General features: G+C 45.1%; 1 protein-coding gene across 1 annotated transcript in view; it reads left to right on the forward strand.

Annotated features, from left to right (window-relative positions):
• The window catches only part of RIOK1 (RIO kinase 1), an 862,653-nt gene that overhangs the window by 516,013 nt on the left and 322,915 nt on the right, over positions 1-23,725 (forward strand). The window contains exon 10 of the mRNA XM_069613474.1: positions 8,163-8,300. Coding sequence (XP_069469575.1) covers positions 8,163-8,300 — 138 coding nt within the window. The remainder of the gene's footprint in view (positions 1-8,162; positions 8,301-23,725) is intronic.

Consider the following 23,725-nt stretch of genomic DNA (forward strand, 5'->3'; position numbering starts at 1 on the left):
ACTACCTCATCAAAAAGGGGGTGGGGGCAGGCTCACTTCCTCTGTGCATGGAGGCGATGCAGCTCTGGTTCTGGGACATCCAGCAGGAAATTTAGATCTCTGCAGTTCATCTGGCTGGAGACGAAAACGAGACGGCGGATGTTCTGAGCAGGCAGAGCGCGATCTCTCATGAGTGGGAGTTGACTCAGGAGATTCTCCTGGAGATCTTCACCCTTTGGGGGAACCCTCAAGTGGATCTGTTCGCCTCCAGTGTCAACCGGAAGTGCGAAAGGTTCTGCTCGCGGGAATTTCCTCCAAGAGGAGCCTTAGGAGATGCGTTTGTGGTGGAGTGGTCATTCCCACTGCTGTACGCGTTTCCTCCAGTCCCCGTCATCCCTCAAATGCTACAGAGGTTATGGTGGTTCGGTTCCCGGATGATCTTCATTGCTCCGGCATGGGCCCGGAGGACGTGGTACCCGGACCTTCTCGACTTGTCCATCTGCCCTCCACGTCGTCTTCCCTACCGAGACGATCTTCTCTCATGGGAGGGGGGGGGTCAGGTTCTCCATCCAGAGGTCGGACCCCTCAACCTTCACACTTGAATTCTGAAAGGTTGAGGTATAAGGATTGGGACCTGCCTGAAGACGTGATGGAGGTGTTGCTTTCGGCCAGACAGCCGGCAACAAAGTCCCTGTACCGTTGCCATTGAAGAAAGTTCTGCGACTGGCGCAGGGTTAAGAATGTGGATCCTTTTTCATGTGACATTCCTGTGGTTCTGTCTTTTTTGCTTTCTTTAGCCCACAAGGGCCTGCAAGTGGGTACCATTAAAGGTTACCTGGCGGCGCTGTCTATCTTTAAGCACTCATCTGAAGAGTGTTCTTACTTTAAAATTCCTTTAATTTCTCAGTTTCTGAAAGGGCTCACTAATGTGTTTCTATCCGTCACCTTTCCAGGTGCCTGGTTGGGATTTGAACCTTGTTCTCAAGTTTCTAATGGGTGTTCCCTTTGAATCTTTGCACTCTTGTCCTTTGAGACTGTTAACTCTTAAAACTGTATTTTTAGTTGCGGTCACTTCCGCTCGCAGAGTGAGTGAGTTGCAGGCACTTTCTGTTAAGCTACCCTTCACTATATTTCATAAGGATAGGGTTGTCCTTAGAGTCTGTCCTTCTTTTCTTCCGAAAGTTGTATCAGAATTTCATTTAAGCCAGAAGGTCGTTCTTCCGGCGTTCTAGCCTCCGCATCCCGATAAGGACGAGGAGAGCCTCCATAGGTTGGATCCCAGAGGAGCTTTAAGTTTCTACATTTCACGCATGTCCCGGATCAGAGTGGACGATCAACTCTTTATTGGTTACGCTGGAAGGCGTTTGGAACAAGCTGTTACTAAGCAGACTTTGTCGAGATGGATTATCTTGGCAATTTCTGAATGTTACCGCTTGGCGGGTAAGGACCCTCCGGTAGGCTTACGGGCCCATTCTACTAGGGGTATGGCTGCCTCTACTGCCCTGTTCCTATTCGAAACATCTGTGAAGCAGCCACTTGGGCTTCGGTCCATACTTTTGTATGACACTACTCCCTAGATTGTATCCATGGGCAGGATCTGGCCTTTGGCAAGGTGGTCCTTTACTCTGCAATTTGATTGGGCATTCTAAATTTCTATATTTAAAATTCTTTTTCCCTCCTCCATACGTTGGTACTGCTTTGGGAGTCTGTCATAGATATGGAATACGTCGGAGGACCCAATCCCCTCGAAGAACAAGTTACTCTTACCTGGTAACGTTCTTTCGATAGGATGGTCCGACGACCTATTCCATATCACTCCCTCCCTACCTGCCACGCTACAGAATTTCTTATGAGATTGCAGCTTACGTTTCTGCAAGGCTTTCTGTGGTCATACTGGCAGAAGATTAGTGCCACACGTTCTGGGGAAAAAACTACAACTGAGGCTACGGGGGTTGTGCGTCCTACTTATAACATCGGCTCGACGGATGCCCTCGAGAACAACGTATCGACTACATCGACGCAAGACTCAGACGCCGAAAGATTTTCCGAAGCAGCACAGCTGTGGTGATTACTGTCATAGATATGAAATACGTAGTCGGACTATCCCATCGAAAGAACGTTACCAGGTAAGAGAGTAACTTGTTCTTTTGGTTGCAACACATTAGAGCCTTTTTAGCACGTTGTTAGTCACTTGGTCCCTGAAAAGGGGCAATATGTTAAGCTTTAGGATGGGGATGTAAATAAATGTTTGTACTTGTAGATTACCATTTCAAGTGGGTCGAGTGGAGAGAGTTTATGAAAGCGGTGACTGTAGAAATGGTCACCTTTCTAGAGTCTGTTTTTTAAAGAAGGATTTCCCATGGAGAAAGTAACTGATAATGGGGTACAGTTTATCTCGGAGATGAGGGTTTTGGCAATTTTTTTATTAATTAATCATTTCATTAAAGGAGCTTGGCTATAAGATCAAAAGTGCTATGCCGGTTACCACTCTCAAAGCCCCCTCTGTTCCCATAGGGATTCTGTGGGTTTAAAGTCTTATCCCTACAGCTACCCTAACCTGACCGCGGGGAGTGGATTCTGGTCTGGAATTATTTTCTGTGAGAACCCCTATGTTATTAGGAATTGGTAGTTGCACCATCCCTTTTTAAGAAACTCTTTACCTGAAATGTGTTTCACAGATCAGAGCATCTAAAGATCTTGCCAATTGGCTTTGGCTAAATCATCATTTGGAGGATTTTTGACAGCCATAGTAGGGTTGGCTTTACTGCTTTGTCTACAGGCTTGGGTTTATGGTAAAAGCTTGTATTTTTGAAAGTTTCTTTGATTGAAAGAGTAACACTAGCATAAGATTTTGGAACTGAAATAGTAAAGGAATCAGCAAGTTAACTTCACTTAGCGTAGGAGTCCACTTATGGTAGAATCCTTTCTTTTCCACACAACTTTATTTGGAAAAATGACTATTTTTTAAAATTGAATGAAGGGGAGAACTTAACCGCCTACTTATTTCACTTTGAGGGGTACAAAACTCTATTTTGGATTTATACTTTCTCTATTTGAGCTATGCTTATTACAGGTAAAGAAGTTAATCAACCCTTGAAAATCTTTGAGTCACGTTATATGTCATGCTTCCAAACCAGATATAAATTTCCCTGTGAATATTCAGGGAATTAATTAATACTGGACTACAATCTGAGACTAATATGCCCTTCGCACATTTTGATTCTAGGGCGTATTTGTTTAAATGTGCTACTACAAAGGTTTTCCTTGCAGGCTCAGTCCCCCTCTAGTGACACAGCTTGTCAACAGAGTTCCTACAAAACACCTTCATTTGCTTTCTTGCATTTAATTAATTCTTGGGGCATGGACCTAAAAGCACTGGGGTTATTGTGCTAATGTGTGTGTGTGTTTCTACAGGACCTTGACAGGTAGGGTCATCATCAACTCCAGGCCACTCTGTCAGGTGAGCTCCTTCCATCAGTCCGTTACCTGCTCCCAAATCTCTCTCAGGCAATCTGGTCCTGTCTTTGGGAAAGGCTTCTCCATTTAGCTCCCTCTGGGAAAGGCATGCTTAAAGAGGATTGCCATACGCTATATCCAGGTGGGACCCTGATCAGCTCTTCTGTCGGACAGGGTATCTTAGTTTGCTGCTTTCCCCATAACTCTCCCAACTTCCTTTTTTGTTCAAATTTAACTACTCCACAAACTCCACCCATGAAGCATCATTTGATGGAGCAGTTTCTGACCGGACGGGGTCTGGGATAGGTTCCCGAAACACACACTCACCAGAATCCTCCTCTTAGCTTTGATTGACCCAATGTATTTTGGCATGTCATAAGGGGATGCATTTCTCTGTGTGTTAGCCCTTGCCCTCTGAAATGATTACAAATTGGACTGAAATATGTTTTTGACCAATCATTTCTTGTATGGACCTGCGTCATCATTGAGGCCTATGCAGAATTGTAAGACCATTCTGAATTCATAGGCCTCCTTCTGACTTTTGTGACTGCAAGTTATACTCTTATAAAATATGTGAATTGATTGACAATTCATACATACTAATAAATCCTTTTAATATGTAGTTGATGGGGGCCCGTTTTCTGAATCCAAATCTAGTATTTTCTTTTTATTTGAACAAAGAAATAAGTTGGAGTCAATAAAATATTTTCCTCATTTTGTCAGTTTAAATGCACTTTTTTCCAATGACTGTTCGTTACATGCTTACGTGAATTAACAGAGAATATGCTGGGAACAATTTATCAATTTAATAAGGTGTTTAGGTCAAAGTTCACAGTTTTATGTATACATCTGCTCTTCTGAAGTGGCTGTTCACAAGCTAACAAACAATCCTGTAAAAATGCAAAACACTTTGGGTTCTAAGAATATTTAAGCTAAGACTCCACTTCTTACAGGTGAGCCGAATAGTGATCTAAATCCAAAGGCAATATCATTCTTTTTTTCACTCTGACTATGCTTTGGGAGAAGACAAAGCCCTCATAAGTTAGTGACCACTACTTTAACAAGGCCAGGGACGAAACAAGAGCATGGCGATAAATAACTGGTGTGCTCCCTGTCCCTGATTTTCTTTGATCCTAGTGACACCCCTCGTATTCCCAACCAGGAAAGCAAACCATTATTTGTATTATTATTATTTTTTTTATGTCACTAACTCATTATGTAACTTTTTCTTTCTTGGAATAGCTTCATTCTCTTTAACATGTTAATGAATTGTTGTATTTTTGTATTTCTTGTATTGACCGGAAAGTGTGTTGGGGGAAAGCAATAAATAACACTTAAATCCCAACTCAACTCGAACACGGTTAATGACTTCAATATACTTCTTTTACTCCCAAAATGTAATTTTGTTACTCAGAAATTGAGAACATTATACTGAAATATACTGCCCATGCTCTAATTATTATTGATAAAAAATAAAATGGAAAACGGTATCATTTAGCCCATATAAGCTCTGGTATAACATAAAATCAGAATATGATTTGATTATTCATAACATGCTTAATACCAAGAGGTTTCTAAGCGAGGGCCCAGGGATCGAACCTGTGTTGCTCCTTGTTGTCTTGCTGCCAAAGCGAGCACGTTGCTCCTGAGCTACCTCCCGAGACCTCCGGAGACCTCCCAATAGACGGAACCCCTCTAAATTGGCCAATTTGTAAATCCTCATGTTTCTCTCAATCTACAGATTTTATGGGCTCAGATTCACAACTTTACTTGCCCCAACTAGGATTTCAATCGCTGGTCTTCTCTCTTTAAGTCTATGCTGGCATTTGTAAACCAAATGAGGTCTACCATGTATTAGTTCTACTTGCCTCAAGATTTTGCCTTTTTGATCTGAAAGTTGGTCATAGATGACTACAATGTTCAAGTTAGATGCACACATTATTTCTCTGATTGTCTGTCTGGGCTCCTATTGTTCTACTGTGAACACTTATCTGTATAAATATGATGATACTTCAAGCTTCTAGATCTACTTGTTGCATTGGCAGTGAAAACAATAATGTGTAATTAGAAAGGCTCTGTGATTTCCTGCCATCCTTTGTGGATGCGGTTATGTTACATTTGCAGAGGTGACAAACCAGTTTTTTAAAACTCGTTTTCAGTACACAAATCCCCTCCCTTCATGGATAACACTAAATGTCTATTCACATAGTATATCCATTTGAAATACCAGCACAATAGCCAGCCCCTCAATTTTACCCCACTCATCTTTTCAAATGTTCCCAAATGTTAATGTCTTTGCCAGTGTCTTCTTGCCATAGCCCTACCATCTTTAAGCCTCAATACTTTGAGTTGACCTTTTTTCTTTCATCTCCCCTCTTGCTGGCACTCTAATTCCAACGATCATCCTACACAATTGAAACACTATCTATTGGCCTATTGGTCTCAATGAACCACTGCACGTTCCTCTAAACGCTGCTGTTCTAGCTGAATTACCCTACTCTTCCATCTTAATGTTTCCCTCTTGTAATCCATGCCAAACATCACTCATGCACTCACAGCAACTGCAACCCCTTTTTCACACTGAGGCGACATATACACACACCCCTAGGATAAGACCACTGCATGGCGATCATACAGGGTGCTAACCAGTGATACCAAAAGAAAGGGCCACATCGGACGTACCTTGAAGGCAGCAAACTCTTTTTTTTTGTTGTTGTATAAAATGCCCATAAAAACTAATGCAATTCCACCTGTCACAATACTTATGAAAATACCACCGTATCTACTCAGAAATAGCAGCCCAAAACAAATAATCTCCACAAACAAAAGTAAATGTAAAATCATTAGATGTATTTCTAATTATAAAACTGAGCTCAACAACTGTGCACAATAATTACAATTATGCTCCTTTGACAAATACATAATCAGACTTCCTTTTTCCAAATTCATTATACTCTAAGAAGGGGGATGGGAGAGGGGGTGAGACAGGGGTTGTAAAATGGAAAGCCTATTGTCCCACAACATTTTATGAGCTGTCCTTATGGGAGACACCCCCAGGCTTATCCGAGATCCCCCAGAGAGATTCTAGCCACACTCAACTGTTACCTGTCAAAATTCCAAATCTAGTTTGTTTCTGCCATTTGTCCACACAGCATTCCATTTACTTGGGTCTCAGCCATTTGTTACGTTACTGTACCAGGACAGCACAGCTACCTGCTGTGAGTAATGCATCCCGGTACTGGCCAAGCAAAGGGCAGTAATAACGCAAATAAGCACAGAAGCAGAGGAATGCAACCCTGTGCTTGCAAGAAACATCTCCCCGAGGAAAACACATCGATTTAAAAGGACAAAACCGGCTTCTCCTAGCCCACTGGTTTCCAAACTGTTTTAAGTTGAGCCTCCTGCCCACCCTGGAGTGAAAATCCTGTTGTCCACCCTTCCACCCTCCAAATGCCATACTCTAAATGCCAGACCATCTTCTATTTGCTATGAAGGGCAGTTACATGATCATCTGGGCACCCCTAACGGGCCAGACCCACAGTTTGAAGACCACTGCTAGCACTATGTTAAGAGGATGTGGAGGGGAGGGCTAGATGACTCGCTCAATGCTCAGTTAAACCACAACTGTGGATCCGTGGATCCACACAAATCTAACCTCTTAACCCACAAGCAAAAGAAGTTCCATGCATAGTACTTCTCTTTTACCTTTAGTATCAATGCTTTCTATTTGTATAGCCTACTAAAAAAATGCAATCCAATTTCCTGCATGACGATATAAGAGGTATCCTTGATCAGCATATGGGGGATAATACCATACAGCATAGAGGAGCCCGCCTACATATAGAAATGGCATCTCTAAAATGGTCTGTATCCAGCGACCTTTACTATCATGCACTCTGCACTTTGATACACCTGACGCTGCTCTTTTTCGTTGTAATTAAAATACAGTTCCCCACAGAGGTCAGACATGTCCAAGGATGTGCATTAGAAAGAAGCCCAGGGCCACTATGAAGCAGGTGTCTTTAATTATAGGTTCAGTAGATCAAGTTCAGCTTTGCAGTTACATGTAGACTTGAAGAATGTCAGGCATCTGTCACGGGCTCAGTCAGGTAGTACCGGCATCCCCATCCCAGCTGCAACTGCCAGCCTGGAAAACGCACATTCAAAGGCAGGTACACAACATTCCAGACCAGGACCCTCAAACACAGCATTCCAGAAGCACGCAGGAAGAAAGGGAAAGGCAGATTCCAACAACGCAGGGCAGGATTTGGGAATCCTCGACATTCCTTTTGACTAGACGTGGGTTTTCACGCATGTTCATGTAAGATTTTTCATGGGTGTACTTTGTTTTTAATAAACCCTGCGTGTGCATGAAAGGCAACGCTGAAAGTGTGGAAAGTAAGAATTGAATTGACAAATGTGCTGCGTAAGAACTGGGGGTCCTTTTCTACAGTACAGAGATGGAGCCAGGCAATAAATAGTCCTGTTATTGTGTATACACCGCGCACGTTCTTTCCGTTCCACCCGCTTTTTCATTCTCCCACTCCCCTTTCTCTTTTCCCCAACCACTGCCACCTCATACATGACATTTACACTTGAGGAATGTTTCCATTTTACTGGTGCATGATTCGTGGTTTGAAGTTGTAATGTGAAGATTTACGAAATGAGGCTACAGAAATATGTGCCACTTCCGCGCATGTGTTAAAAAAAAACTATTTTTATCCTAGGCCAGCTCCACTACTGAAAAATGCTCAGTTGTCGGAATCCAAAGCTCGGGAGTGCTATCTGCAAATAATACAGTATATGAGAAGGATGTACCAAGATGCCAAGCTGGTGCACGCGGACCTCAGTGAATTTAACCTGCTGTAAGTTTCAAACACGCGTACCTTTGTGGAAAGAAGAAAAGTTATGCCGATCCCTTAACACAGATGTAATGCCAGGGTTTATGTTGCCAAATTGCGTCTAAGTATTGCAAACCGTTTGCAATTTTTGTTACATATTTCGAACCTATATCAAGATCATGTGTGAACTATGTGAACTGTAGCACAAGATTTTCGAATGTGTATGTTCGCGTTGCCCCTTAAAAAGTATTTTTGATCAATAGCATATATTGAACGAAAAAAAAACATGTTTGTGATGCAGCTGTTTGCTAAGATCATATATTTCAGAGAGTACTGTCCAGCCCACTGTGTAAAATGATATTATAAATACATCTGTATCTCAGATTGCACCTAGATCTGGATTTGTTTTTAGAATAAGTATCATTTTACCAGCAGACAGATGTTGATTGGGAATTAACGCATTATTAATTTATTGGAAAATCAGATTTGTATGGGTTTCAAATGTATCCCGTTAACACACTCTCGACAACAATGTAATTATAGCTACATCTGGACAATATAAAACAGTTACAGCGAAAACATCGACCTTTGTTTTGCGCCTGGGTGCATTTTCGAGTCGGATGAAAACAATAAAACAACCAATTTTCTAGCAGTATTTAATTTCTTGTATTATCTTAACATTATTTGAGTGCAGTTCACTTCAGTAGGTGCACATCTAAGCTTACAATTGGGGACCTCCAAAAGCATCTCTACTAGGACTTCACAGGGCAATGGATTAATCCTCAATGAGATACTAATAAAGTCCACACAGCTCGAAACCACATTCAAATCTTTAAATCTACCAGTGCTTATTATCAAGTGTTTTTGAAAGGTCTATAAAATGTCAACTTTAGACCTCTCTTCTTGTCTGCGTGCTATAGTTAAGCCCAACTGCAAAAACACGTTATGGAAAGCCAATGGTTGCAGAACTACTACACTCATATAATCTTAAAATAATACTACAGGAAATGAAGTACTGCTAGACAATTGGTACTTTTATGGTTGCCCGTTAGCCTTTGAACAAGCGCCCAGGCGTGAAACACGTGTCTCTAGTTTTTGCTGTGACTGTTTCACATTGTTCTGCTTTGTCTTTTTGTTTGTTTTTGTACCTTTCCTTCCTTTTTACAGGGAAGTGAAGCCTTCAGTCTCACTCCCCTTGCCTTTTGCTAATTTTGTTAAGGGCAACGCATTAGTCCTTTCAACTATCAGTACTGGGAAAAATTTCCCGTTTGACTTCTACACTTTCAAACTTTTTAGTAATGCACACAGAATCTTATTAATGCAGTACAACAGGTATGCATTTGTGTCACCCTGGCTTTTTACACTTGATATTTTTAGTTACTTTTATATGTGCCTAAAGACAAGCTGGTGAGAGCAATTATATGTTTACCATTTTTGTGTTCTTTCTAGTGTGCACATTCACGTTTACTGCAGATGGCATTCTTGTTCAGAGGAGAATTGCTTAACATTTCGGTGCTGGACTGCCTTTGTGGGTGGGACAAAGACTGATATGCAAATGGTTATTTCTCCTCTGTGAAGGGTGCAGTGAGCTAAAACGCGGCTGTAGCCACTGCTGAATGGAAGAAATTCCATAGAACAGGGTATTTGACCCATGTTCGTTCTCAAGAGAGGTGCTCCCACACACCTTTGTAAATTCACGTTTACTGTGCATGATTTATGACCGTGGCTAGTGCCCTAAAATGGCCATGCTACAAGATTTTCGGTTGTTCTTTGGCCATATTGTTGTTTGACCTTCTTCCTGCCTTGCCAGGTCAGGAAATCTCATATAAGGTAATGCACTTGCTGCTGCTTTAGCTGGTTAGTGATGCCTTTGTATGTGCATGGCTCAGGAAGTTGGACGGTCTGTCTGGTCCCATTACATATTCCTGGAGCCAGAGAGTATAGTTGTGAGGAATGAGTGCCTGATTGGACAACTGCTGGCTGTTTGAATGGTGCAGATCCTTAACATTGGTGGGCTTTGATATGCTTCCAGGCTGTATTTTGGATAAGAAGAGGACTGCAGCCATTTCTTCAGATCAGCTTTGGAGCCAAGAATCCCTTATAGAAGAACAGCCGACTGATGAGCCGAAGAAGACTCCTGAAGAGGGCCAGCATCCCTTCCTGTATCTGGCCCGGTGAAGCCCTGTTTGACTACCTGATCTGCGAATGCCATGTGCAGTGCTTCAACGCCTGGACTGGTGGGACCAACCAGTCTCAACGTGTTCTCGAGGATTCGGCCATCTTGAGCCTTCGTAAGCGTCCCTGGACCACCCAGTAGACTGACCAGCTCTCCAGTGGGCTATCTCGCTAGATCTGTTGCCTTTCTGCGTTTGCAACCGGAACGCCAGGTGTGGCCAGCTTGTGGTATATGTCACCTTCTTGACGAATTTCAGCCTCCCAGCTTCAAGGGATCCTGCTCTGGAATATCGTCTTCAACTGCGACTGGAAGGACACCTACCATCGTCTATGTGCGATGGCTGTCGTTGGAACTCACCTTTCCAGTCCTGTGAAGTGTCCTGAAGAGGACTGCATCTGTGGTTTCTGCATATCTCCATCGCCAAGGGTTTCACTCTACTCCTGGACACAACCGGATGAATCCTTGCACCCAAAGCTCCTGGGCACCTCTCACTGGAACCAAGGTGGGAAATCCAACCTCCAGGGAACCTTCGCCCCCCTCCTCCCAAACCTACCAGTCGACCGGTCCAGTCCAGTCCTCTTGTAAAATCAGAGCCGGGGGGGGGGAGGTAAGCAACCGCAAAGGATTTGTCTCCCCCTGTCCTCCATAGGATAGCATTGAGAACAAGTCCCTTTGCATCCTTCTATTCCACTGCTTTTTGCTCGTCACACCAGAGCAGTAAAACCTGAAAGATAACACATTTTTACTTACCATTAACTTTGTTGCATCTCTTCTCCTGAACAGTCACTAACAAATGTACTTTAACTGCATCAGATACATTCTGGGGGGAAGCATTGTGACTTTCGGGCACAAGGCCCCACTCTTCTTAGGGATTGGACTTCTGAAGCTAGGGCATATTTCTTGGGACTTGGTTCCATCTTACTGCATCGTTACCTTACTGTCTTTTATTGATTTAAGTCATTGAATGCATTTTAAGAACCTATGTTTATTATTGAGTGTTGTGTGATATTATCACCTGCTGGTTTGATTTTTTAGCATGCGTTTGAGACCGAGAATGAATATAGCATTTTTGTCCATTCCTGTCTAAATGTAATTGTTTTTTTCACTGTGTGGACTCATTGTGGACCCCCGCCTCCTCTCACACTTTCCTGAGAATAGCCTTGATTGCTCTCCATTGCAATCTTGATAGGGTTTTGCTAACCTCTCAGAGTTCCCCTGTTCACTATAACTAAGCTGGCCTCCCAAAATCTGTCCGCCAGGCCAACTTCTAGAAGTTCATCTTAACCCATAAGAGCACAATTATTTGCAAATGCAAAGCGATATGTTGCAGGCAGAAAGGGAGGAATATGAGGCCATGAAAGGGATTCTGTGAGGGAGGTACATGCAATTGCCATAATGAATCCTGTTACATTGTACATCATGCACCGGAACAGAACCATTTTTTTCACTTAACCTGTGGCTGCCTTGACATATGTGGGAGATCTCCTTGGGCCAACGAGTGAAAGAACTGGATCGCCAGTAATGTGACGCTCACCACAGCAGAAAGATGACTAAAAGCAGCAGACAAATTCAGGAGACAAGCAGAATGCAAAAGGCACGTGTGAAATTTAACAGCATGACCGATTTTATAAGGGACAACTTTTTGAAGCGCTAAGAATGTAATAACTGATTATGCGTAAGGGTGTCCCTAAATACACTCCCAACAGAATGAATACACCCCTCTATGGAAATAAGGCAAAAAGGCGATCTTGTAAGGATAACCAGTTTAGTTTTACAAAATGAGGATGTAGCAAAGGACTCTGCTGCCTGAACGGTCTTCTCCTGTCCATCTCCCTGTTCCTTCCAAAGTGGTTTCAGGCCGGGGTTTATATAGGCCTGGTTTGCTGTGGTGGTGTCACTGGAGCTGGATCTTGGCTTCATCCCAATCCGTCCGTTTTCCAGAATAGGGATGCTCCAAAGCCTTCTTTCTTCATTGTCAGCGGTTTTGTCTGAGCATGCTGTTCTACATTTTGCTAGCTATGCAAAAACATACTGCAGCTCTGCAGACTTTTACAAACCTTGAAGCCTAGCCCAAGAAAAAACGAAACATTTTTATGTATGAACAATTTTCATTCATTCTATCCATATTTCACTCCTCCTGCTAATGTTATAATTTATCCCATTCTGCATCTTGCTGTACAAAAACATGAGTCCTATTTTTAACGCGCATGGACTCTTGATGGACAGTGGACACCTGGTGAGTCAGTTCCTGCTGGCCATGGTGACGGACACTGCACACGAAGTCTGCAGTCTATTTTGAATCACACATGCTACATTCCTTCTGGGAAGGAGGGGGAGTTTGACGCATCTACAGCACAAGTTAAGCTTTTAAAATGCCTGGGATCGGACAGTACAAATCTATCCAACTAATACTTAATTGCGCCTTATATGTAGACAATAATTACCTTCTTCAGTGCTTGCCTCGGTTTGTGTATGTGATTATGTTTGCATGAGAGCCTCCCCCCTAGTCCATTATAGCACCTTAAAGTGGTCTTGCCTAACTCTAAAGCGCTTGGGGGTTCGGTGAGACCCTAGTTCCTTCCCAACATTCCCCTCTTTCGTTTCTTTTGCAGTAACAAACTCATCCCCACCTGACATATCTACAACCCCAAAAGTATCAGTTTGAGTTTCACTGTTTATTGTATGGTCAGGTGCATTAGAACCCCCAATTGATACCATCATCTTTGCACTACTAGGTACCACATTGACTCAGCATCGGAGACCCAATTGGCACGTGCAGAATAGAACCAAGAAGAACACGATAACAGGCACCAGTATTTTTACTGTTGCCCCCAGCCATGACGGGACCCAATCAAAGGCAAGGGATAGCCAATCCGTGTTCTGAACTCCACCTTCTTTCTTCATTTGAACACCTAGATTGTGTACCGCCTTGATGATGTGGGATAGTGACCCATTCTCTGCATCCTCCGGGGGTACAAAAGTGCAGCAGCTGCTTCCCAACATTTTACACACTCCTTCTCCTATGGCTGTTAACATATCCAGCATATAGCGGTTCTGCATCTTCATGAGCCTCAACGCACGGAGCTCTACTTTGATGGCGTTGAACCCGTTCTCTGTATCATTGTTGAGCTGGACTAGTTCCCATTGGATGATCTGCACCGACTTGGCGTTAGCAGCTGCTTGTACACCAGGAGCCAAAAAAGATGAAAATAAAGTCTCTGCTGAGCTAAAAAGTTGATACTAGTAAGGTATTCCTCTGAGCAGTGCTGAAGAGTCTTTTGAGATATAGTTTGATCTCTTCTTTCTTTTCAGCTGTTGAAATCATTCTTTTTCTGGAAGCATACAAAATTCTTGTGTGATTGTGAGGATGTGAGGGTGGCCGCCGGAAAGCGGGATGCCCGTGCAGAGGAGCCCGCTGTACCGCGGCCGTGTGCGGCGCTGAGGGGGGGTGCCGGGGAGGTGTCCCTGTCAGCGGGAAAGCCTTGTCGGCGTTCCGCGGCGGTGCCGGCGTTGCAGCCGCAGCGCCGCGTGCGCCCACAAGGACCCGGGCCACTAGCGTTGCGGCTGAGCAACCCGGGAACACGGCGTGCATCGGTGGCCTCCGGCGGCGAGCGGCGGCGGGGCTTGGGAAGTCGAGAGCCCGGCTCGTGCCGACCGCTCGGCATCGGAGGAGCGCCATGCACATGGTCAGGAACCAGACAGGGGGGACAACCCAGAACCCCCTCCTTACCTCGAGCAGGGCAGACCCCTAGCAGCAGCGTGGAGCCTCGAGCAGGACGGGCCTCCGGGGAGCATGCCTCAAGGGAGACACCATGTTGGGGGGCGGGGCCTATGGAGAGGGCTTGTGTCCGACACGACCCAGGTGGGATAGCAACCAGGGAGTGGCTGACAACAGGGAGGGGGAGCCGGGACCAGACAGCCAAGGGAAAGGAGGAGGAGGGGAGAGGGCAGCTCTACTCATAGAGGGTGGGTGCCTAGGGTCCCCACCAATCGGAAAGGGGGGGAGGGAAGTTGTCCCTGATTGGCCCTCTTTCCCTCCAAGCACCGGGGACTGGCCTAATGGCAGTTTTGTTGCTTTTTGCAGGGAGAAGGAGAGGAGGGTGAGAGCAACTGGTGGACCTATCCGGGTCTGTGAGAACAGGAGACACTTCAAGGGGAGAGGAACTCCTGGTGCCTTTTACTCACAGTGAAGTAACTGTGGGACAACCTGGAGTCCAACCACTGTGGTTAAGACATTACATTTAACCAGTGTGTACTAAAGGTCTACAAAAACTCCCCATCGGCTACTGTCCTGATTACCACAGTGATCTACAAGTCTTTCTGCTTCTTTAGGTGCTAGAGTGGCTGTTGGCACTTTGACAGGCAGTTCTTTTCCCTTCAGTTGTTCTTGCAGGATTACTAGTAGTACTGAGTGCAGGGTGGGCCAGTGAACACTTGGCCCTCCAGGATGATGGGAGGTGCAAGTAGGATTGTCGGGCACAAACCCAGTAGTAATCCATCACCGCTGCCGTACCTTTCATCATATCAGGGATCACAAGGGTGTGGTTGCACTGTGTGTTTGCGCCAACAGGAACTGCTCCTTTACATTACCAAAAGCCATTGTGCTCCATGCGGATGTGCACACACAGAAAAAGAAAGATCGCAAGTAGAACATGTGCAAGAACCAACCACTAATCTAATCACAGCTCTCCTGGCCTTTCAGGGACTGTCCCAAACACACTGGGCAGGTTTAAACAATTTATACGAGTGTATGTCAATGTCTCATAGTTCTGCCATTCGACAAGCTCATTGTGCAACAAGGTCAGACAACGTGTTAGAAACATCAAGTACGGCTAAAAGCCAATTCCACAATATCTGAGACAAATTGGTATTGCTGTCCTTGCAATTATGTCTAGGTGTGACGCTTGCTATCATTCAATATTCCATCTGAGAGTGGCATTTGCTAATCTTCAGTATCCTATCTAGATGTGAGGCAGGCTAGTGATCACAATTCCATCTAAGTGTGGCACTTGTTAACATTCACAGTTTCGTGTAAGTGTGGCACATGCTAACATTCATAATCTAATCTAGATGTGACGCAGGCTACATTTAAGAATTCCATCTAAGTGTGGCACTTGATAACATTCATAGTTTCTTGCAAGTGTGGCACCTGCTAACATTCATAATCTTATCTCGATGAGACGCAGGTTAAAGTTAAGAATTCCATCTAAGTGCGGCGCATTCTACATTGTTACACCTGTCTAACTGTGATGCAGGCTAATCTTCACAGTTCTCTCTAGGTGTGGCATTAGTTAACATTGGCAAGTATGTTAGTATTTAATGAAGGCAACATTTACAGTCAGCCATTAATAGATTTAGGCTGGTGGTCACAAATCTCTCCAAGTATGCATGGTGTAAGTCTATGGCAGTCTACGTTATGCAAAGGTAAGGTAGAGTGGTAGGGGCTTTCTGGAGTAGAGTAATTGCTCTACACCCCACCCATGCCACACTTACAGTTTCTGTTGGTGTTTATTGACTGCTGGCTTCCCCTGCGGACACCTGCAGACACGTATTGGAGCCACCAATGTAGGAGTCGCCCTTTGCTTCGGGGCTCTTAGCCACATGGGTTGCCGGGCAAAGGGCTGCCCTGTTTGGATCGTGAGGGAGCAGAAGCCAATCTGGTTGCTCAGGCGTGGTTATGAGGCGGTTAGGGGAGGAATCAGGAAGCGGGAGGGAGAGTGAAACAACGTGCTGGACGCTCACTTTGTGGGTGATTTAAACCATGAAATTAAAATTATTCTGCTGAGGCTGAGAGGGTCGGGCCTTAATTCCTCTTACCTCGCTTTCCTGGGGTTAAGCATGGAGAATGGTGGCGTCTACAGCTTACAAGATCATTGCAATGCTGGGCCTGGCTGGGAGCACCAATCCGGTCGCTCGAGCAGGGTTAGGGGGCAGGATGGGGAGGAATCGGGAAGCGTGAGGGAGAGTGAAACAACACGCTGGGCGCGCACTTTGTGGGTGATTTAAACCATAGAATTAAAATTATTCTGCTGAGGCTGAGAGGGTCGGGGCCTTAATTCCTCTTACCTCGCTTTCCTGGGGTTGCGCGTGGAGAATGGCGGTGTCTACAGTTTACAAGATCATTGCAATGCTGGGCCTGGCTGGGAGCACCAATCCGGGAAGTAAGGAATCCAAAGTAAGGGAAGTATTTACTTGACATTAGGTAAGTACCCCACTCCACCCTGTTCCAAGGTAAGTCCTACAAAAGGAGTTTTGGGGCAAGGGCTCTCCACCCAATGTTACCTTGTTGGAGACGGGGGCAGAAATGTTTGTTCACTTATCCCCCTGACTCTGTTCCTTCCAGGTGTCACTGAAGGTCCTCCAGAATTTGCTGGGGCTGCAATCTTCTGTTCTTGGTTCGGGTGAGAGGGGTCACTGGTGCAGAGGCCTCTTTTTGAGTCGGGAGCTGGTCGGTCCCAGGCAATGTCTTGAAGACCCCCAAACGAAGAAAAAGATGCAGACCCCGTAGGTATAGACCCTTCAGAACACCTGACAGGAATGCAGAAGGATGGTTCCAGCAGAGGCCACCGCGGTCAGTGGCGACACGTTCTTCCAGCGGTGAACACAGAAGCAGCCCAGCTCAGCTTCCCGTTTTGTGAGAAGGCTGAAAGTGCAAGGACAGGCGACTTGTCACCTAAACTAAAGATCATGTGAGTCCCAAGGCTCTGCTCAGCACGGTAGCTCAAAATGGAACTAGTCAGTCCGCCGGGTGATCCAGGTACACTTCTGAAGCTTTCCAAGGTGTAGATGTGTGAGGAGGGGTTGAGACTGGTTGTTCCCACTGGTCCAAGGGTCAAAACAGAAGCAAGGGGCTTCTGATATCAGGCAGAGGAACAGGCTTCACCGGGCCAATCGCTGGCGTTGATGCTGGCCAGCTGCAGGTGTTGTTTTCAGTTCATCCACGGGCTGCTCTTTTTCCCGTAAAAGTCTTGGTTCCAGCGATTATCTGTTGAACAGCTGCAGGATCCCTCCTAAGATTTGTGTTGGGAGCGAGCACAAGCCACCAATGGTAAGGATCTGGACAATTCAAATAGCTCAGGGTTGTCCAATCCTGGACAACCACTTGTCATTGCATACGTCCAGCAACAGACTTTTGGATGCCATAGGATGTGGACTGGGACCAGACACACTCAGCCCCCTCTTCTGGCTCAGACACACAAAGCACACTTATATGCGAATGAGGCAGCTTTCACCGGCAAAGGGTTTACTATACATGGCTTTTCCTGACTTGAGAAGGCAGGAAAACAAGATTGCCAAAGAACAAGCGAAGATCTTGCGGCACACCTCTTGGAAAAGATTTGTATTTTAAGCAACTTTCCCTCCATATTCTATGGACCCCCAAACCTTTTGCTTTTCTTTGACACCTTGCTCTGACTTTCTACATAGCTTCACTTCACTGGCCTTTTGCCAATTTGTTATGGGAAAACCGACTAGTCCTTCAGACTGTCAGTACTGGGAAACTGTTTCTGATGCTTGTGAATCTGCTTAGAATCACATGCTGTGTATATAGTCCGACATCTAGTGGTAATCGCAGAGTATTGAATCTTTTTTTTCGAAGATGGAAAAGGCACATTGACATGGGCGTGACTGTAACACTATCCCTAACGTGACGTGACGTGTAGTGTACCCAAAATCCTTCACGTGTCAGGTCCCTCCCTGATTGTTTTTTCTGCCTTTCTGGTCGGTCGCTTAATGTGGAGCTCATCTACCGAGTTTATATTGCTACTTGATTCGTTTGGCGATTCCTCACCCGAACTTCAATGGCTGTTCAACTATCAACAGCCTTCACAACAGCTGATCCAGTGTGCCGATTTTACACCTACAGCAACTAGACAGCTGTTCTTTCTTGGCCTTGGCTCCCAGGCTTGGCCTTACAGTAGGGAGAGTGGGCACAAGTTCTACTGATTATTATCTTGAGAATGCCTTTTCATTGCCCGTTTCCATCTTCCTCCTTTCATCTGGCTGCTTTTTCCTTCCACTGTGGAGCAAACTCCTTTTAAGTTTTGCCTCTAGTGTAACAGCAAATTCCCTTGAAAGACACTCCTTGAGTTTGCAATAGGTGCCTCCCTCGGGACCATGACTTACGCCGTTGCCAGGCCTGTAAGCTGTTTCGGTCTAACACCCTTAAGGACAGACGCACCAAGCAGTGGGTGGCATAGGACATGCAGGCATAGAGTCACCCTCCTGCAGGCACCATCGCCACGAGCAAGGAGTCTGTAAGCAGATCTGGATCGGAGCCCATAGTTGTAACTGTGGAGTCCATAGACTCACACCGGTCTGTCCCCGGCCCCGATAAGCATGCATTGCCTTCATTCGACAAATTTGTAGAAGAAGCCATTGACGCACATAAGCCCGCCAAAAAGTTAAGCAGGCCTGCTGGACCTCCTGGTTCAGTACCTGCTGAGCCCCCACCATCTAGGCTGGCACAAGGCCCTAAGACTTCAACTTTATCGGGCGTCACCCATAAATCTTCGGCGCACAACGCGGTAGCATCGAAAGATGCGCCAAAACGTGCATCTCACGAAAAAACAGGCTGCGGCCTTAAGAAGCTCCCCCCCTTACCTCAGGGATATTCTGAAGTATCTCCCCCTTTATCACAGGCCCTACAGCAGGACCCTAATCCAGCTACAGGGCACTTCCAGTGAATTTATGTGATCACTGCGCCGCCCGTAACTGCGCCGCAGAAAATGTCGACACCAATTATGGCGCAGCGCATTGATCAGATAGATCACTTTGCCTGCATCCCCTGACCCGCATTATCCTTCCCGACCCCCGCCACCACCCCACCCACCTTACCTTTATGGTGACACACTTCTGTGTGCCGCCTACACTCCTCTATCCCTGCGGCGTTGGTTCCTACCACTAACATGGGTCAGAGCTGACGTCGCTGGGTGCTTTTCTCTTTTTTTTCAATTTCTTGTCCCCTGCTTACTGCAGTGGTAAGCGGGGGACACCCATGCAAGCCCCGACTCCAGTTACGACGCCCAAGGAGAGTGGGGGGGGGACACCCCCGTAACGCCTCCTCTGCTTGGGCGTAATAATGAGATTCAGTATTTTGTGCCCCCCCGGTGAATGCTGGGGTGCCCAAATGAGGGCGACATTTTGGTATGTTACCCTTCCAGTAATTTTCAAACCCATCAACAATGAGGTTTTCGATGAGGCAATGTAGGGGAAAAAACTCGGCAGCCAGAAGCTCCCCGGGCCCTGCTAGCAAATGACTCTGTGGTGCAGGTCCCTTCCTATGTTTCCCTGGGTGGGGGATGATGAACATCTTTTACCCACACATGGGAGGGAATCGCCTTGGATCAGTGGGCCCTCAAAACTGTCAGCAGCAGTTATTGCATAGAATTCATGTAACCACCACGATACTAACCACTATAAAGCAGAAGGCTGTTGCCGGAACTTCTACTCATCTTGCTCGAAAAAGTCCACATCGTGCTGTAGAAGGGAGCGATCGAGGTTGTTCCAGATCTTCAGGTAAACAAGGGTATTTATTCTATATACTTCCTTGTACCCAAAAAGGATCTGACCATGTACCCTGTTTAAGTTCTGCATCCTGCAAACAAATATGTCAAACCTCAAAAGTTCAGAATGACAACTCTACAGGACAACTCTACAGGAGGTAATGAGATTACTACAATAGGGGACTTGCATGGCCATTTTGTATATGCAAGATGTATACTCTCATATTTCAATGTGTCCAGCGCACAGAAAGTACCTCCGGTTCAAGTTAGAGGACACCCACTATCAGTTCAAGGTACACCGCTTCGGCATTGCTTCAGCTCCAAAGTACAATTTACAAAGGTACTAGCAGTGGTGGTGGCTCACGTGGGCAGGCAGTCCGTTCCAATGTACCCTTGTCTCAACGACTGGCTCATAACTGGAAACTCGTACCAGACGTGTCTGGAAAACACCCAAAAGACAGTGGACCTTCTTTTCAATTTGGGGTTCTCAATCAACTGGTGCCCGGTCAAGTCAAACAGTTTCTAGGAGCACTCATTTGGGCAGAAGACTTGTCTTCCCCTCCAACGAAAGTATCCAGAACATGTTGTTCCAGATCCCTCAATATGTAGCCAGTCATGTAACCGTACGGAAAGCCATGCATCTATTGGTGATGATGGCATCCTGCACCTTCCTATTTCCACACGCCCGCCTGCGCATGCACCCTATGCAGGAGTGGCTCTCGAGCCAATGGTGCCAGGCAAACGGTCAGTGGAACGATCTAGTGGCTGTCTCGACAGCCCCCATTCAGTCTTTGCAGTGGTGGTCCAAGGAGAACCTTCTGATGGGGAAAATCCTTCACCACCCCTTTTCTCCATACACATGGATTTGCTTGTTGACTTACATGAGGAACATATAACTCACCTTCAACGTTTTTAAAGTGATGTTAGAAACTAGATTTTTAACTTACACCTGCGATTTTAATAACATTTCACTTCAACATATATAAATGCCTGATTGCACTATATTTCTAACAACAATGTATCTGTTTGCCTGAAGTGTAATTTCTTGGTGCTATCACACTAAATGTGTTCTGTATTTTGTTAGCTTCAAGCTTTGTTTTTGAAATAGTTGTCTCCTTCTTGCCCCTACATTGTGTGTGAGGTTTACATTTATGTTTTCTAAATACTGTGTTCTAGAGGTCTAGAACTACTGCAACGGTGGGTGTTGGCATTTGGGATCCTGTATTAAATATAAACTATGTATTTAATATGTCTTGTTCCCTTCTCTTCCCAGCCCTTTTCTCTTCATTTAATGTGCCTATCACTTTGGAGAACATGCAGTATATTATAGGAGTGTGTTCTGTCTTTTATGACAATTTACTGGGTTTATACAATGACTAGATATTTGTATTGTGCGTTATGTATGTTTTCTGGAGAGATATATGCTTGCAATGGTTTTTATGTTTTTTGTTTAGGGGATTAAGGTTTGGAAGATTAATACCAAATCGAAATGACTATAGAACCAGACCTTGATTTGGGGTCTGCATTTGCTGGGGAAAGAGAGGAAAATGAATGAGAAGTGAAAAGGGTGTGTGTGTGTGTGTCTGTTTTGGTAAAGCAGCTGTGGTTGCCACTCTATAGTTAAGGTAAATCCAATTTGCATTGCCTTTCTCCCAAATTCTATTGGTAATTCTATTGGTAATAACGTTTGAGTCGCTGGACAGATTTGGATGAAATTTGACAACATTGCCTGCCCTTCCAAACAGGACATTTTTGGGGAAATTTGGGAAACGATTCAAAGTTAGTAAGAAAACACAAAACTGTTTTGGCTTACTACCATGCATTTCCTCGTAGAGAAACGTATGCTTCCTTTCAACACATATGGCGCAAAAAAAATAAAATAAACCCTTTTAACTGATTTGCACAAAATAAGAAACTATTGGGCAGAAAGCATTTGTAGATGTGTCTTTTGTTGGTATGGGGTAAAACCGGGCCATAGCTTTGAAATAATTCGAAAGAGAAGTGGTGTCTCCTAGTCCCACAAAACCTTTACATATCTCCCATGGTGCATTGCATCAGTGAGGCTTTTCTGAAATAGCCACAGTCCTTTTTAGCCTATTTGGCTGCTCTTTTTGACTAATTGTTTGCAATGTGGACAGTCGTCATGACCAAGACCATGGCTGGTGGCATCTGATAAGTTTTTTTTATGAAACCATTTTTTATTATTTTCAGTGTGTACTCATTAGTCAATAACATTCTCAACAATAACCAAAAAAAAACTTCAGCGCATCCACCCCGGCCCGCCCTCCATCCTCCTCCCACATCTCTATGACCCCCCTCCTCTACCTTCCAATGAATCCCTGATCTGTCGGGCCCTGCCCCATCCCCATACCCCAGGGCATCCCCTTCATTTACTTCTTAGCACTCTTCCAACCATCTAGCCCAAACCCTATCAAATTTCTGAGGACATCCTCTATCTCTATACACCCTTCTCTCCAGTTCCACACCGTGATCCATCCCCTCCGCCCACTTATGTATGCAGGGTAGGGTCGCATTTCCCCAATCTATGGCCAGAATTCTCTTCCCCACCATCATAGTTGTCTTGATCAGACATTTTTCCCTTCTATTGAACCCTGTGTCAGATATGCAGAAGCATCAAATTAGGGCAAGCCAGTACTTGCTCACTAACCACCCTAGAAATGCAGACCCTTATCTGCTCCCAGAATAATTGCACCCTAGGGCAGTCCCACAACATATGGAATAGGGAGACCACCCCAACCCCACATTTCAAGCATTGAGGATCTACTGCCCTGCCTGTTCGGTGGAGGCGGACCCTGCAAAAGTAGACCCTGTGCAGCACTTTGTACTGTATCAGTGCATGGTTATTCTGGCTTCTCTTGGTGATATCACAGATTCTACCTTTTGGGTTAGATTTTAGTGGTAAATCTACCTCACTTGTGAAAACCCCAGAACTTTTTGCTGGACTGGTAGATTATGTTTCCCTATACCTCAGTGAGTGGGAAAAAATGTTCCACACTCGCCGATCCTTTTACGCTTTTTATGGGTGTCATTTTTAAGACTCTCCATAGTGTCCTTTTATTTGTATCCTCTTTGACAACTTTTGGTATATACCTTTTTATGGTCACAGGGTTCCCCTGCGGTGCTCCTGTTTTACTTTCTCTGGTTAACCTTGTGAGAACTACAGTTCCCAAGGATAGAAAGGATATTTCTATCAGTTCTACATTTTGTTAGGTGAAAAAGCACAACCCACCTTATGTAGTGCTTGGGAGATACACTAGCATTGAAACAATTATGTTACAGGGACAGGCTTACCTTAAATGGCTGGTGGCAGTGAACCTTTTTACAAATTCACAGCTGTAAAAGGCACCCATGGTTGCCCATTTTACCAAAATTGCCCCCGTCTTCTTTTTTTTTTGCCATTTTCGCACTTGTCCTTTCTTGGACTTTCCCCTGCCCTCCAGGCTGGGAAATTCCTTTGTGTGATCTATGTTTGGCAGGAGACCTTGGTCAAGCCTGCCCAGGCTCCAGAGTGTCTGTGAAGGCAGGAAGCAAGGGAGGAGTCCAAAACTCTGCAGCCCTTTGTCTTCCAGCCTGCTTGCGAGAATCCAGTTCAAACTGGGAGACTGGCTGTCCTGAAACCCCCATGTTTGAATGATGAACGTCTGTTTATTGGCTGGGTTCTTGCATAAAGTTCTGATCCTGGAAGCTGGTAGGTAGTCGACCACTGGACCTGAATCCGAAGAGGAAGATGAAGAAAACGCGGTTAAGAT

The sequence above is a fragment of the Ambystoma mexicanum genome, chromosome 5p (genome assembly GCF_040938575.1).
Source record: "Ambystoma mexicanum isolate Mex_15411 chromosome 5p, UKY_AmexF1_1, whole genome shotgun sequence".
In the NCBI taxonomy this organism is placed as follows: domain Eukaryota; kingdom Metazoa; phylum Chordata; class Amphibia; order Caudata; family Ambystomatidae; genus Ambystoma; species Ambystoma mexicanum.